The sequence below is a fragment of the Arachis ipaensis genome, chromosome B2 (genome assembly GCF_059453495.1).
Source record: "Arachis ipaensis isolate K30076 ecotype BB chromosome B2, ASM5945349v1, whole genome shotgun sequence".
NCBI classification, from domain to species: domain Eukaryota; kingdom Viridiplantae; phylum Streptophyta; class Magnoliopsida; order Fabales; family Fabaceae; genus Arachis; species Arachis ipaensis.
This window is the reverse complement of record NC_142437.1, coordinates 5,473,636-5,487,676: the sequence shown is the minus strand read 5'-3', so window position 1 is coordinate 5,487,676 and position 14,041 is coordinate 5,473,636. Positions and strand designations below refer to the sequence as shown.

At 33.6% G+C, this 14,041-nt stretch overlaps 3 protein-coding genes across 3 annotated transcripts; all 3 read left to right on the top strand.

Moving 5' to 3' along the window:
* Positions 1-9,789: 9,789 nt before the first annotated feature.
* LOC148572895 (uncharacterized protein At4g02000-like) lies at positions 9,790-10,356 on the top strand. Its single transcript, XM_088505570.1, has one exon. It carries the CDS (start codon positions 9,790-9,792, stop codon positions 10,354-10,356), a length of 567 nt encoding a protein of 188 aa, XP_088361696.1.
* Positions 10,357-10,822: 466 nt separating this feature from the next.
* LOC148572894 (uncharacterized) lies at positions 10,823-12,057 on the top strand. Its single transcript, XM_088505569.1, has 3 exons — positions 10,823-10,972; positions 11,263-11,690; positions 11,802-12,057. Exons 1-3 carry the CDS (start codon positions 10,823-10,825, stop codon positions 12,055-12,057), a joined length of 834 nt encoding a protein of 277 aa, XP_088361695.1.
* A 75-nt stretch (positions 12,058-12,132) lies between these two features.
* Positions 12,133-13,599, top strand: LOC148572893 (uncharacterized). The gene is made up of 3 exons (XM_088505568.1): positions 12,133-12,735; positions 12,904-12,995; positions 13,080-13,599. Exons 1-3 carry the CDS (start codon positions 12,133-12,135, stop codon positions 13,597-13,599), a joined length of 1,215 nt encoding a protein of 404 aa, XP_088361694.1.
* Positions 13,600-14,041: the final 442 nt, after the last annotated feature.

Sequence of the window (14,041 nt, the reverse complement as noted above, 5' to 3'; positions counted from 1 at the left end):
CCCTCCATCCAACATTAGTATAGTAGTGCCTTTTTCATATCTATGCAATTATCGTAGCTAATAATTATAGTAAAAAAAAGTTTTTTTTGTTATATTATAATATGTGCTAATATTTGTGTAATTGATAAAAATATAGAGTTTTGATTTTAAGGTTTACTAATATTAGTGAGAGTAGTAATAATTAAACATTGTTAATGTTTTGATACTTAATTTCAATAATAATATATGTTAATACCAAAAGTTTTATAATATAATTTTTAACGCATATAAATTAAAGTAAAGTAGGTAATACCAAAAGTTTTATAATATAATATAATGCATGCATGGTAATAGTTGTGTAATTAATAAGATAATATAACAACCATTCAAGTTTTAAAATATTGTTTGCATGAGTTATGTAACACCGAATATTTTTAAACTGAATTTAAGTCTTATTTAAATTGTATTGATAGTTGATATTCAAAATCTTACAATTTTTTTTTAAAATCTTTATTTTTATATAAAATAATTTATATATGTAAAAATAGTGAATAACTAGTTTTTATTAGAATGGTTACTACTTGAAAAATATAAATAGATTTAGAGGTACTAACATAAAAAAACAGATGTGCTAAACTATAGAGGCACAAATAATGACAAGCTTTACTCATACTAAATAATCATAAAAAAGAAATACCATAGCCACAATTGCAATTATTCAATAAAAGATAAAACAAGACACAGAAAATTCTAATTCTCTTAATTTGTATAACTATGACTAAAACAATCGCCTATTCTTCCTCTTTAATATCAATTGCGCTTAATAATTCGTATCTACGTTCTTGATATCTCGCTCCTAATAGTGCACTCATATTTTCAAGCGGAAGCACATGAGGTAGCCGAGTCAACGCCGCTGGGCAGGGTTCGGGAGAAGCGACGAAGAACATTCAAGGGACAGCCCGATGCGTGAGGTGCTTCGGGCGATAGCCGAACAGCCGCACCGTCTAGATTAAGCAACACGTCCAACCCACACCGCATCGGGCACCGTCGTACGTCGACCCTAGACGTAGGGCGAGCACGACACGTTGCCCGTCGGGAGTGGACACGAACAGGTAACCGTCTTCCGCAACGTGCCCCCTCAAAGTGCTGGGACGAGCACGTCGCGTTGCCCCCTGCCCATGCACCCGCTGCCGCACGCATATCCATCATCCGCGTCGTGCGCCACACTAGGCCTGGCCTAGCGTTGGCTACTGCATCGTTCCTGAAGATGGTACGAAGAGAGGAGTGAGAAACAAAAGTTTCTCAGTAGTTTATTTATATATGGTGTCATAGTATCCATCCCTAACCACTCCAAATTTTAAAATAAAATAGTGATAATGCAATGTTGTTCAATTATTATTTTCAAAAATTCTTTGTTGATCGAAGTGGTGTGACTTTTAGATGCTTCTTATTTACTTATGTTATGACACACGTGATTCATAACGAAATGCTTATGACATTAAAACATATAGAATGCAAACTCATATTTGAATAAAATAAGGATCTTAAACAATATCATAAATCAAACAAAAAGAAACTTTGAATAAAAGAAAGATCTTTGAATGAAATAATAAATATAATAAAAAATCAAACAAAAAGATCTTTGGATAAAAGAAGGATCTTTGAATGAGATAATAAACATAATCATAAATCAACAAAAAGGATAAAAGAAGAACAATCATAATCACACTTTTCATTGTACTTTTCGTTACTTTTTCTCGTAGCTTTTATGGAAGGTATTGAGTTCAAACCGATATAAAAGGTGGGAGAGTCTCCTTCCCTTATCAGAGGTTCTTATCCAAACATTTTGACGATCACCTTTCCTTACCGAAGGATCATATCGATATCTTGTCTTTGGGGGTCACTTTCCCTTACCAAAAGATCATTCTCTCAGTTCAATTTACAATCAATGTTATTTAGACATACACAAGAAGGGAGTTATATCAACAAAGATATATTATTATATAAAATTGATGGGAGTCCCCTTCCCTTACCGAAAGTTTTTATCCCAAAAGTTTACTGATCACCTTCCTTTACCAAAAGATCATTTCAATTATCTTGTCTTTGGAAGTCACATTCCCTTACCGAAGAATCATTCCCTCATTTAACACATAAAATTGTCATTATAATGCATAATGTGTATGAAGTAAAGAGACATTATATCATGACATGCAATGTAATAACATCTATATTAAAAAAATATTTAAGATATGACATATAAAAAAGGTAATATAAAACCCTTGCCTCGAGTGAAGTTTCTTTTTGTATTCCGATGCAAATAGACGTGATTTGTTAGCGAAGAGAGACTTATTCCATGGCTAGACTTTGTGTATGTTTTGATGTAGGTATGAATCCTTGACTGGATAGAAAAAAAATCTTTATATTCTGTACTTTGCATAATTCAAAAAGGATATCTTCTTAAATAATATATGAGTGGAATTTGTGAATATTTTGGCAGAAGATTTAGAGTGAGAGTAAAGAAGTGAGAAGAGATAATGGTTTTTCTTATAATGGAAAAAGTATATGAATGACAATTTATAGAGATAATAGAAGCTAGAGAGGATAGGTTACCTAGAATGTTTTGTATAGAAAAAAAGGAATACAATGAGAAAGGAAGGACTCGAATAGCTCTTAGGTATGTACAGATTATGTTAGGAGAATCTAATTCATGTTTAGGTGAAATCTCCAATCTGAATCGTTACTTTGCAAGTTCTATAAAATTTTCTATGTTTAGAATTTAGAAATAGCTATTAGACGCAAATTTATAGAGAATTGAGTTATCTTTAAAACTAATCTTAAATGAAGTTAATCGAATAACCACAACTTGAGATATTTCAAAAATAATGTTAGTATATCAGGCTGGTTGATAAGAACGCGATTTTTCATTATGGACTTGTAACATATTTATCTACTTAATTTAATTTGAATTTGATTTTGTACCTGTAACACCCTCACTATTAGAATGTCACGCTTCTGGCTGCGCTACTCTGATAGCAAGAAGTATTACGACGACTTTATATACTTAACATTAAAATAGGAGCCTTTGACTCGACACCGCATCGCTGATTTCTTTTTAACCCGGAATAAATACTTTACCTAAAAAAAAAAAACAAACAGGCATAGATTCATATACCAGACTTCTTACATAATAGCGTATAATGTAGTATACATATAAAACATACAACTCTTATCCCTCTTACAAAATTGTAATAACAAAGACGAGGGAAGAAAAATTATCTAATTAATACAATATCATATAAACCAAAACGCAGTATAACTCTTCATAAGACTTCTTCATCCAATTCCTGAAATGGTAAAGCTGTAGGAGGGTGAGAACCTAACCACACGGTCTCACCACAGAATTTCAGAATTGTCGTAAGAAGATATTTAATAAGAAAACTGTTTTCAAGTTCAGTGATTATCATTGCCTTATGAATCTTTTAAAAACCAATAGCTCATCATTCAAAATCTTTTCAAAGAAATGATATTTAATATTTCAGAAATCCAAAACCTTTCTTTTCTTATAAGAAAATATTAATCAGAAACCAAACACGCAATCAACCAACACAATCATCAATTCAGCAACAAAGCTCATTCTCAAAAATAGCAGTTACAGTAAATAGTTCAGGTAGTAGTTAAGAACAATTTAACAATTAGGCAAGCCAAAACAAGTTCAAACCCAAGCAAAGCATACAAATGCATATGATGCATGCCTGTCATATGGCAATGAGCTCATCTGTCGGTTATCCAGCCAACCCGACAAGTCTGGAAGCCTTAGACTGTCCCTCGATGTGCATCCCCAAGAGTCTATGCATAACTTTTTTTCTCAAATAATCAATATTGTTTAATGGGGGTTAACATTCCTGGGAATTTATAGTGCCTGGTCACCCTTACGTCATAGGGTCAACAGAGTATCGAATTTTCAATCTGGTACACGTGGTGGCAAGCCACGGTACTTTATCTAGAAAACTCGTGTCTCAGATAATTCAAATTCATAAGCTTCCTTGCGTGCGGCCGTGACGACGATGGGAGCATGTGCGACAGTGGCAGCAGACCAAGCTCCTCACGTGCGGCCGTCTGGCAGTAGATCGGCGGCGGCAAGGTTCCCCCTCTCTTCCTTCTGCTCTGATCTCCTCTGCTTTCTCTCGGGTCTCTGTCTGTCTTTCTTTTTTTTCCCTTTCTTTCTTTTCTTTCCCATGGTGTGTGTGTGTGTCGCATAGTGAGGAAGATGAGAGTGAGAAAAGGCGGCGCTGAGTTAGGGTTAAAGGGTGGGCATTGTGTGTTAGGGTTTATGTTAGTGAGTGTAAATTAGGGTTTGTGAAATTAGGGTAATAGTATAAGAGGAATGATAGGGGGCCAGCAACTTTTGTGATTTGTAGCCATCAAATAGCTATCAATGATGATTTTAATGGTGTGAGATTGGTGTGAGATTTCATCCAATGACTCACTTTTATTTGCTGGTTACATGCTGGCCATAATCTAACAAAGTTGCTGCCTCCCTAGACTTTTCCATAGTAAAATTTGGGATTTTTAATAAAATTAAGGGATAAGGTATAAATCTAAAACCAAATTAATTACAAAATAATTATCTTTAAAATACTATTTTATTATCAACTTGTAAATTATTTTCAAATATTTACTAATTCAATGAAGATAATTAAATTAATTTTCTTTTGTTTATAGAATAAGGTTAAAAATCTAATTATTCAAAATATAGTATATAAAATCTCTGAAAATATAATTTTGAGTAAATATATTAAATCATACAATAACTTATTATTTAATTTTCAAAAATCTAGGGTCTTATAGTACCGGTCAGTTCACTCGTTCGCTTAAACAAGTGTCGGGGGTTCGAATCCCGCCTTGTGCGTGCAGCAACCCATTGGCCAGCGGCAGACCCTTAAATAGAGCTCAGATCCGCGACGAATTAGTCATTGACCTATCGGATTGGGGGATACCGTGGGCAACCAAAAAAAAAAGATCATTTAAATCCCATAAGTATGAAATTAGTTATGACTATATCTTAAAAGATAGTTTATTGTCGGTTAAAAATTCACTATAGCTAGTATTTTTGTATATTTAAATTTTAAATTAAATATGTTAATTTTTCAAATACATTATTTTTTAATTTTTTATTTTGAATTTAAATCTTAAATCATAACTATTTTAATTAATTAATTAGTTATTAAATAAAAAACCTGATTCAAAAAATTGGAATATTATAGTTTACATATTTTTTAAATGTAAATGTAAACTTCAAGTTAATTTTAAATAAATATATTGATGGATTTTTAAGCAAGTAAATACTATAAGACAATATATAATCATGTATGTTAATACAAAATAATACGATCAATTAAGATTCAACAAAACCAAATGATCTTCTTGAATTTAATTTATTCTCTCTCTTTTTTTTTTTTTTTTTTTATCTTGCATGCTCTTCTTTTTAGATATATCTTAGATTCTCGCATTGATATATATAATTTCATATGCTCTACTTTTTGAGATATATATTCTTCTTTAATTTTATTTTCCTTCTATTTAATAGATGTAATAACCATATCAATTATGGTCAATATAAAAGTTGATAAGAACAGTACAAATTAAATCAAACTATGCATGTAGCATGTTTGAGCAAAGAACATCATCAAGCAGTGTAACTTCACTGTTTTTTTTTTTAAGGCTTTTGGTTTGGCTCTTCTGTTTGTTTTTATTTATTTTGTTCACTTGTTTATGTTTCTAGCTAGTGCACCCTGTTTATTTTTTATTTATTCATTTTTGTTATGTTGGCCCCTCCCTCTTCTAATAAGATTTAAATTGTGCTTGTGTATAAATAGAAAAAAAACATTTGATTAATTAAATGCACTTTCTAATTTAAGTTCTTATATTATTTCCATCATTAACAGTATATTGTTTCGTCATATTTTTTCCAAACCCTCAATGCAAGAACAAAGGTGGTGTTTGTTAATTGTCCTTTTTCTAGTACAAATTTGTTAATTGTCTTAAACAAAAATACATACTTACTCAGGGAGATAAAGATAAAACAGAACAAGATCAAGAACTCCAATTCAACATAAAGATCAAGAACAAAACAATTCTTTCTTCAATTTATCCACATGACAATAGCTTCTAATGCCATTTTCTAATTTGCAATTTTGACAAATTCAAGAAGAAAAAAGGAACAATAAGAAGGAAAAAAAAGTTTCCCAGAAACTAATTCTCATATTTCAGAGCTTCATTTAAAAATGTGCTGTTGGTCAATGAATTGTTGCATATACAAGGTAATACTCGAACTCGAAGCTTATATTAATCCATCAAACCTTTTTGGTTTATGTTCATAAGGTCAATACAAAAAGGCAAATTTGGGCCATCTTCTCCAAACTTTCTAACCCGGATGTTTTTTAAACGAATAGCTCACTCTTGGAGAAAATGTGGCCAAAAACTAAATGGGCCTTAGGAAAGGTGATTTTGGATCTAAAGAAAGGTGAATAAGATACTTGAACATCCCTATTCAGTCCAGTTTGTACTAACGATTTTACCAAAAACAAAAAAAAGTAATTTTGGGCTAGTTATCAACAATAAAATGATACCTAGAAAAAAGTATATATATAAAAAGATGAAAACTCAGGACACCAAGGTTGCAAGAAGGAAACTCATGCCACCAAGACACATTCATTCTTACTAACATATATCCCAATTATAATACATATAGTAACTTTTTATTATACTTATATTCAATTAATTTTAATTTTAAAGTCACTCAATTTTATTAATATATATATTAAAAAGATAAACAAAAAAAATTATTAATCACAAATTATTTTTTCTTTTCATGATTATATGATATCTATTAATATTATTTTTTCAATAAATACTTGTAGTATATAATAATAGGTAAAGACTCACATGCAGTTGTCTTCATATGAAGTTGATAGTTGAAAATCATTAGATGATATTTAGTTAAATTTGTTAAATTATCTAACTATTTTTAAATATTAACTTCACATAAAAATTAACTGTATGTAAGTTTTTATTTATAATAATATAATAATACAATAAATATAAATTTAATTAATAAAATATTAAAATTTGAAAATGATAATTATTTTTATAAAAATAAATAAAAGTACTTATAATAAATAAAAAATAATTAAATTTTACATAATTATTTAATTATACCGGGTTAATCGGTTCGATCAGTGACCTACCGGTTGAACCAGTAACCCAGTGACCCAGTAACCTCACCCGTTCGGTTCTGATAACTATGCTCTCAGCTATCAACTTCACGTGAAGTCGACTGCACATGAGTTTCCACCGTATAAAAATGTGTTTTCTTGTAAAGACGAAGAGAATGACATATTAGTAAAAAAATAAAAAATAAAAGTGATATAAAGAATGAAGAAATATAATCCGACGTTAAAAGCTCAACTTATAATTTTTCTTGTTTGAAAGTAACTTATTTAATTATAAAATAAATAACCATGTAGTTAAGGGTGGAATCCGGTTAAACGGCCTGTTAGAGATCTTAAATCTGGCCATATAATCAAATTGGCCTAATAAAAAAAATTTTCAAACTCAAACTTATAATAAAGTCTTTTCATCTTAAGAAGTTAGGCTTAGGTTTACAAAAAATCTACAAGTCTTATATGTTATTTTCTACATTATTAAATCATCACGAAAAACCCTTATTGATCACTGCAAAATGCAAATCCAAGAGGTGTATAACCCTTAGTTGAAAAATAGTTGATTTTCTAGTTAAATTCTAATTAATAATAACCATAATTAAGGTAGTCTTAGAAGTTCAATTATAAACTAAATGTATGCATAGTCCCATTTGCTTTCATCCTTGATTTACTTTGAGTTCAAAACAGAAATGAATTGTAAAACAACCAAGAATAAAGACGAGGGAGAATGAGAGGGAGACGGAACAAAAATGAAAACAAACAAAAAATAATTAAAGGGGAACAAAAAGATAGGATTAGATGACAAACACAATGAGCGAGAGATAACAACGATACTGAAAAAGAGAGCAAACAAAAAAACACAAGCAACGTGCAGATAGAGAGCCCTACTTGAGGGTTGTGGAGGTAGAACATTACTGTGTTTAGGGTTGTATGCATATTTCTTAAAATCGAATCAGTGATCAAATCAGTTGGATTATTGATTTATTAATTTATTAGTTTAATCAATGAGTTATTAGTTAAATCCGTAAAATGTGTCTTACATAAAAAAAATATAAAATAATAAAAAATTTAAAATTAAAATTTAAAGTATATATTTATTAATATTTTAAAAATAATTAAATATCAATAAATTATAATTAATAAGTTATAATTTAGTTATTATTAAATAAATATTAAAATTTTAATATTTAAAAATTTTTAATTTTATTTTTATATTAAAATAATTATTTTTTATTTAATAACTAACAAATTAGTTTATATTTATTATATTATTATATATTATATATATTTATTAAAAAAATATTAATAAATATCATATAATCATAAAAAATAATTATATTATAATTAATCAAAATATTTAATATTTTTTATTTATATATGTTTAATAATATTTATATTAATAATTATGAATAATAAAAAATATAATTAATTTAAATATAAGTGAGTATAAAATTAAAATAATATTTAAAAAATTATTATATATTTTTATTTTATAATTAATAACTAACATATAGAATATTAAAGAATAACTTAGTAACAAGAAAAATATGCATCACAAATAAGATTCAAATTTAAAGAAATAACTTATTAGTGGACCCTAAAACCTCTCTTTTTTGCCTGTAATGCACTGTTAGAAGGGGTAACCATGGCCGTTTTTCGGGTAGCACCGAAGCAGTGTACTTTCACATTGAGTTTAGGGATGACGATAAATATATAAATATTTGGTTAAATTAAAAGGTCAAAAATTATTTAATATATGTTTTAATATTGTAGGTTTAAGGTAGTCTTTGGTTGAGAAGTCCAAACACAAATAAGGTCAGTAACATGGTTCATTTATAATGAAAATTTTTTTGCCGGTGCTGCTGAAACTCAGCCAAAATTGGTAAAGCAAATAAAAAAACAAAGGCTCACTTTTTTATGGCAACAAAATATTTTCTTAAACAAACTTTTGATAAAAAAAAAAAAGTCAATTAATGGAGTTAAGAATCAAATTTCAATTAAATACTGATGGAGTTTAGAAGAAAAGAGTTGCTGCTTTGTTATCATTCTTGTGCAAGCAAATAGTTTGTTGAAGATACACATTTTTGCTATATCTATTATTCAAAAAAAAAAAAAAGGGCCTCTCTTCTTTTGATTCAAATGAGAGACTAAAAATATTTTTGAATTAAGATCAAATTCTAACAGAAGAAGAATACGTATTTCGTATTCAGGGAGAATGAGAGAAGGAGAAAATGGGAGCGAGTGTTTGAGGGCAAAACACAGGGAGGATGGCGGCCATGCCATCAGAAGAGATAAGGGGGAGAGTGTAGATGGGGTGCATCCGGTGCTAAGGAGGGTTTTTCAAAGTCTACAAAGGTCTCCTTTAGAGATAAAGTCATTGGTCCAGAAAAATCGAAGGCATTTGTACTTGCAGGATCTCTATCTGGGGATAGTATAGCAACGGTAGTGGGCAAGCGATCTCCAAACTTCATGTGTAAACTTCACTGAAAAAGCCAACCTTTGTTTGGCAGAGCCTTATCGAAAAGCTTTGGTGATCAAGGTTCTTGATAAAAATTATAGTTACACAACTCTTTGACACAAGTTTCGGATGGTTTGGCGCATCAAAAGTGGCTTTGATCTGCTTGATATGGGGTTTGGGTATTTCATGGTAAAATTTGATGCAGGTGAAGATCATGAGAAGGTCATGTTTGGTGGCCCGTGGTTAATTGATGGGCACTATGTTGCTATAAAACCGTGGAATATAAATTTTTGGCCATGTGAGCAATCCTTCGAGTCTACGCTTGTATGGGTTCAGGTTTCGGGGCTCCCAATCTGGTGCTATCAAGAACAAGCCATTATGCATGTTGCTTCTGCAATAGGAGTCCCCATCAGAGTGGACCTAGCCACTAAGTTGGCTGAGAGAGGACGATATGCCCGAGCATGTGTTCAAATAAATTTAGCACTGCCGGTGATCAAGCATATCATTGTGGAAGGCGTAACTCATGTAGTGGAGTATGAAAGTTTAAATTTAATTTGTAATTCTTGTGCACGTTATGGCCACGATATGGCACAGTGCTTGGGTAGAGACTCCAGGGAAGGAAAGAGTGCTGATTCCGATGCCACCAAGTCCCGGGAAGGTACAACGGCAGTGCCACATCCTGAGCCCAAAATTTAAAATTCAAATGAAGTAGAACCTGATGTGGTAGGTGGCGTTATTGGCGAGAATCCCGCACCGAGTTTGCAAAGGATTTGGAGGCTAATAATTTGGATGGAAATAACGTTGAGGAGGCTTGCATGCATGATGATCAAGGCTAGGAGCAAGTTATGAGGAAAGGTAAAACCAAGTTGGGCCAGAAGCATTCTAATAAGGTCCAAAGAGGCACTCAATCCAGAATCGATTCGGGTAGAGTAATCAGGCCTACCATCCACTTTTCTCACACGGATGGGTCCAGCTCCCACGGGTCAGGGTTGGACACAGCGCTTCCCGTATTGGTGAGACGTTGATCTCCTCAACTCGACACACCCCAGTACCTCGCGGCTCCTCTTTTTGGAAATGACCAAGGCCGGCGTCCCTACAGAGCTTGCCGGCTGAGAAGAGTGGAGGCACGACGGTGGAAGCATCGTCATGTCCTCTTGCAGCCATGAAGGAGAGTGTTACCGTGTCCATTTCATTAGAGAAGGAAGGCGCGTTGCCGGCTGTTGCTGCGTCGGTAGACGGGAATAAGGAGATATTCCATGGAGATCCGGCAAACATGAAGGTCACGGGAGTCACTCCCGCTGGGCAAGCCTCGGTTTGAGGTTGGTGAAGCACTTTGATTTTCTTGTTTTATATTTTTATATTTTATATTATGGATAGTTTAAATATAATAGTTTGGAATATTAGGGGTGTTTCTAATAAGTTAGCCCGGGTGAATTGTAAAGAGTTGGTTAGAAAATTTGAACCTGTAATTTTTATTGTGGTTGAAACTCACTATCCTTTTCAACACTTGAAACTGTTCTGGGAAAGACTTGGTTATCACTCTATTGGTATAGTGGAGGCGTCAGGACATAAGGGGGTATTTGGTTCCTTTCTGCAATGCAGGGTGCTCACTGCAAATGGGTTGATGCTTTCGATCAGTGTGTTACAGTTGAGGTTCAAGTAAATAATGTGATTTGGAGGTGCAGTGGTATCTATGGCAGTCCTCATTTTAATACCAAAGTTCATCTATCGAATTATCTTGTTACTCAGTCTTCGTCTTTCTGCGGGCAATGGATTATTCTTGGTGATTTTAATGAAGTACTATTCTCTCACGAATCTAAGGGTTGCCTCTTTTCGAGTCACCATGCAGATTGGCTTGCTGCCTCTCTAGGGGATAGTGATCTGTTTGACTTGAAGACTATTGGAAGATGGTTTTCTTGGTACAGAAGGGTTAAAAATAGTGTTGAGGTGGCAAAAAAACTTGACCGGGTCTGTATCAATAGCGGATCGTTATCTCTATTTGCAGAGGCTTACGTAGAAATTTTAAATAGGTTTCAGTCTGATCATTGTCCTATCCTTGTGCGCTGTACAAGTCGTCCCCAACCGAAAAAGAATTGACCTTTTCGGTTTATTGCGGCTTGGGCAACTCATCTGGGGTACAGAGATATTGTGAACCTGTCATGGCTGGCTGGCTACAGAGAGATGCATGGCAAGCTTTCAGAAGTGCAGAACTCTTTGGAGTTTAATTCTAAAGTGTTCAGCAATATTTTCGTTAGAAAATACAAATTGGAGAGACAGATTAATTTCCTTCAGAGGCGACTAGAAGTAATGGAAGATTTGTCTATGCGGCAAAAAGAACAACAGCTGATTGAGGAATTTAATAACACGCTTGTGCAGGAGGAACTTCTATGGTTTTAGAAATCCAGAGAGCAGTGGGTAAAATTCGGAGATAGAAATACCAAGTTCTTTGATGTCTAGACTCTTGTGTGGAGAATGTATAATAAGATTCATGGTCTCTTTCTTCAAGATGGGGTGTGGGAAATGGATCCGGAGGTCCTTAGAAGGGAAGCTGAATCCTTTTATAAACGCTTATTCTGCCAGTCAGAGGATGTAGATTTAGGTTGTCTTGGTGATGTGCCGCTACCTTCCCTGAATGATGAAGCCTGTTGTAGCCTCACAGCTCCAGTTACTCTGGAAGAAGTTAAGTCGGCTGTTTTCAACATGCATTCTTTTAACGCGCTGAGCCCTGATGGGTTTCATGCTTTCTTCTTTAAAGAATACTGGGAGATTGTTGGTTTTGATGTTTGGACTATAGTTCGTCATGCATTCTCTGGTTTGGATATGGATCTAAGGATGATGGAAACTCTTGTGGTTCTTATTCCGAAGGTAGAAAACCCGGTTTCCATGAAGGATTTTCGACCTATTAGTCTTTGTAATGTGGTTTACAAAGTTATAACGAAGGTCCTAGTCAATAGACTTCGTCTCCATCTCAAAGAGATTGTTGGGCCCCTTCAAGGAGGGTTTATCCCGGCCTTTAAGATTGATTTAGAGAAAGCATCCAATAGAGTGCATTGGAGATTTCTGAAACAAACCCTTGTGAGTTTTGACTTTCCTCCTCCGACAGTCAATCTAATTATGCGTTGTGTCACTGCTTCCTCACTGTCTATCCTCTGGAATGGGGATAGATTAAATAGCTTCACTTCGAGCAGGGGTCTTAGGCAAGGAGATCCTATATCACCGTATCTGTTTGTGTTGTGTATGGAGAGATTGTCATGTTCTATTAATCAACAAGTTGATAGGGGCTTGTGGAAGCCGGTTGCGGTTTCTAGAAGGGGTCCAAGAATTTCTCATTTGATGTTTGCCGATGATTTACTTTTTTTCTATAAAGCTGAAAAATAGCAAGTTCAAACTGTAATGGTAGCTTTGGAAAATTTCTGCAGAGCCTCTGGGATGAAGGTTAATGTGAAGAAATCTAAAGCGCTATGCTCCAGAAATGTTTCGGCGACAAGAAAAGAGATTTTTACTGGAGTGTCCTCCATCAGATTTGTCCAGAACTTGGGCAAGTATTTAGGGGTGAACCTTAATCACTCTTGGGTGACACGCACAACTTTCAACGATGTTCTGGACAAGATTCGGAGAAGGCTAGCCAGCTGGAAAGGGAGATTGCTTAATAAGGCAGACAGACTCTGTTTGCTCAATTCAGTAGTAACTGCGATTCCTACTTACCGCATGCAAGTATCTCTCTTCCCTAAAGGGGTAACTAATAAGATAGAATCCATGATTCAAAACTTTCTATGGAAGGGTCAAGCTGATGGTAGAGGCCTGAATCTAGTTAACTGGAAGGTGTTGGTCACCCCTAAGAAGTTTGGGAGTCTAGGAATTAGAGATCCTTTTTGTGCTAATATTGCTTTTCTTGGAAAGCTAGTTTGGCAACTTTTTCACCATCCTGACAAGCTATAGGTTCAACTGTTGACGGAGAAATACCATTCTTCTAAGGATGATTGTTTCAGTCGGTCTCAAGAAAGGGGATCTTATGTTTTGAAGAGTATATGCCGAGCTTGGGATATCCTGAAGAAAGGTTTTATTTGGTGTATTGGGGATTTGGAATAGAACTTTTGGTTTTCTAACTGGAGAAGAGAGGGGCAATTGTATCATGAGATGAATTATGTTCACATTTCTTATTCGGATCTCAGGATCTTGGACCTTTGGTCATCTAGATAGTGGAACCTTGAGAATATCTATTCTCCTCTAAATCAGTCTCTGCAGAGCAACATTAACTCTTACAACTCGGATGTTTAAGCTGGTTCAGAGGTCGGTTGGTGTTGGACTGGTGCGGCTTCAAAGACTTATGATGCTCGTAGTGGTTATTTGTGGCTCAGTAAGAAGATGTTTAGTTGGAAGG

Bases quoted from the DNA above. Each gene is read 5' to 3' on its own strand.
- LOC148572895 (XM_088505570.1), top strand. From the start codon at position 9,790: ATGGTTTGGCGCATCAAAAGTGGCTTTGATCTGCTTGATATGGGGTTT.
- LOC148572894 (XM_088505569.1), top strand. From the start codon at position 10,823: ATGAAGGAGAGTGTTACCGTGTCCATTTCATTAGAGAAGGAAGGCGCG. The intron at 10,973-11,262 runs GTTTGAGGTTGG...TCTGCAATGCAG, and splicing joins CTCCCGCTGGGCAAGCCTCG to GGTGCTCACTGCAAATGGGT. The intron at 11,691-11,801 runs GTTTCAGTCTGA...TCTGGGGTACAG, and splicing joins TACGTAGAAATTTTAAATAG to AGATATTGTGAACCTGTCAT.
- LOC148572893 (XM_088505568.1), top strand. From the start codon at position 12,133: ATGTATAATAAGATTCATGGTCTCTTTCTTCAAGATGGGGTGTGGGAA. The intron at 12,736-12,903 runs GTGAGTTTTGAC...TTGTGTATGGAG, and splicing joins GATTTCTGAAACAAACCCTT to AGATTGTCATGTTCTATTAA. The intron at 12,996-13,079 runs GTTTGCCGATGA...AAATTTCTGCAG, and splicing joins CCAAGAATTTCTCATTTGAT to AGCCTCTGGGATGAAGGTTA.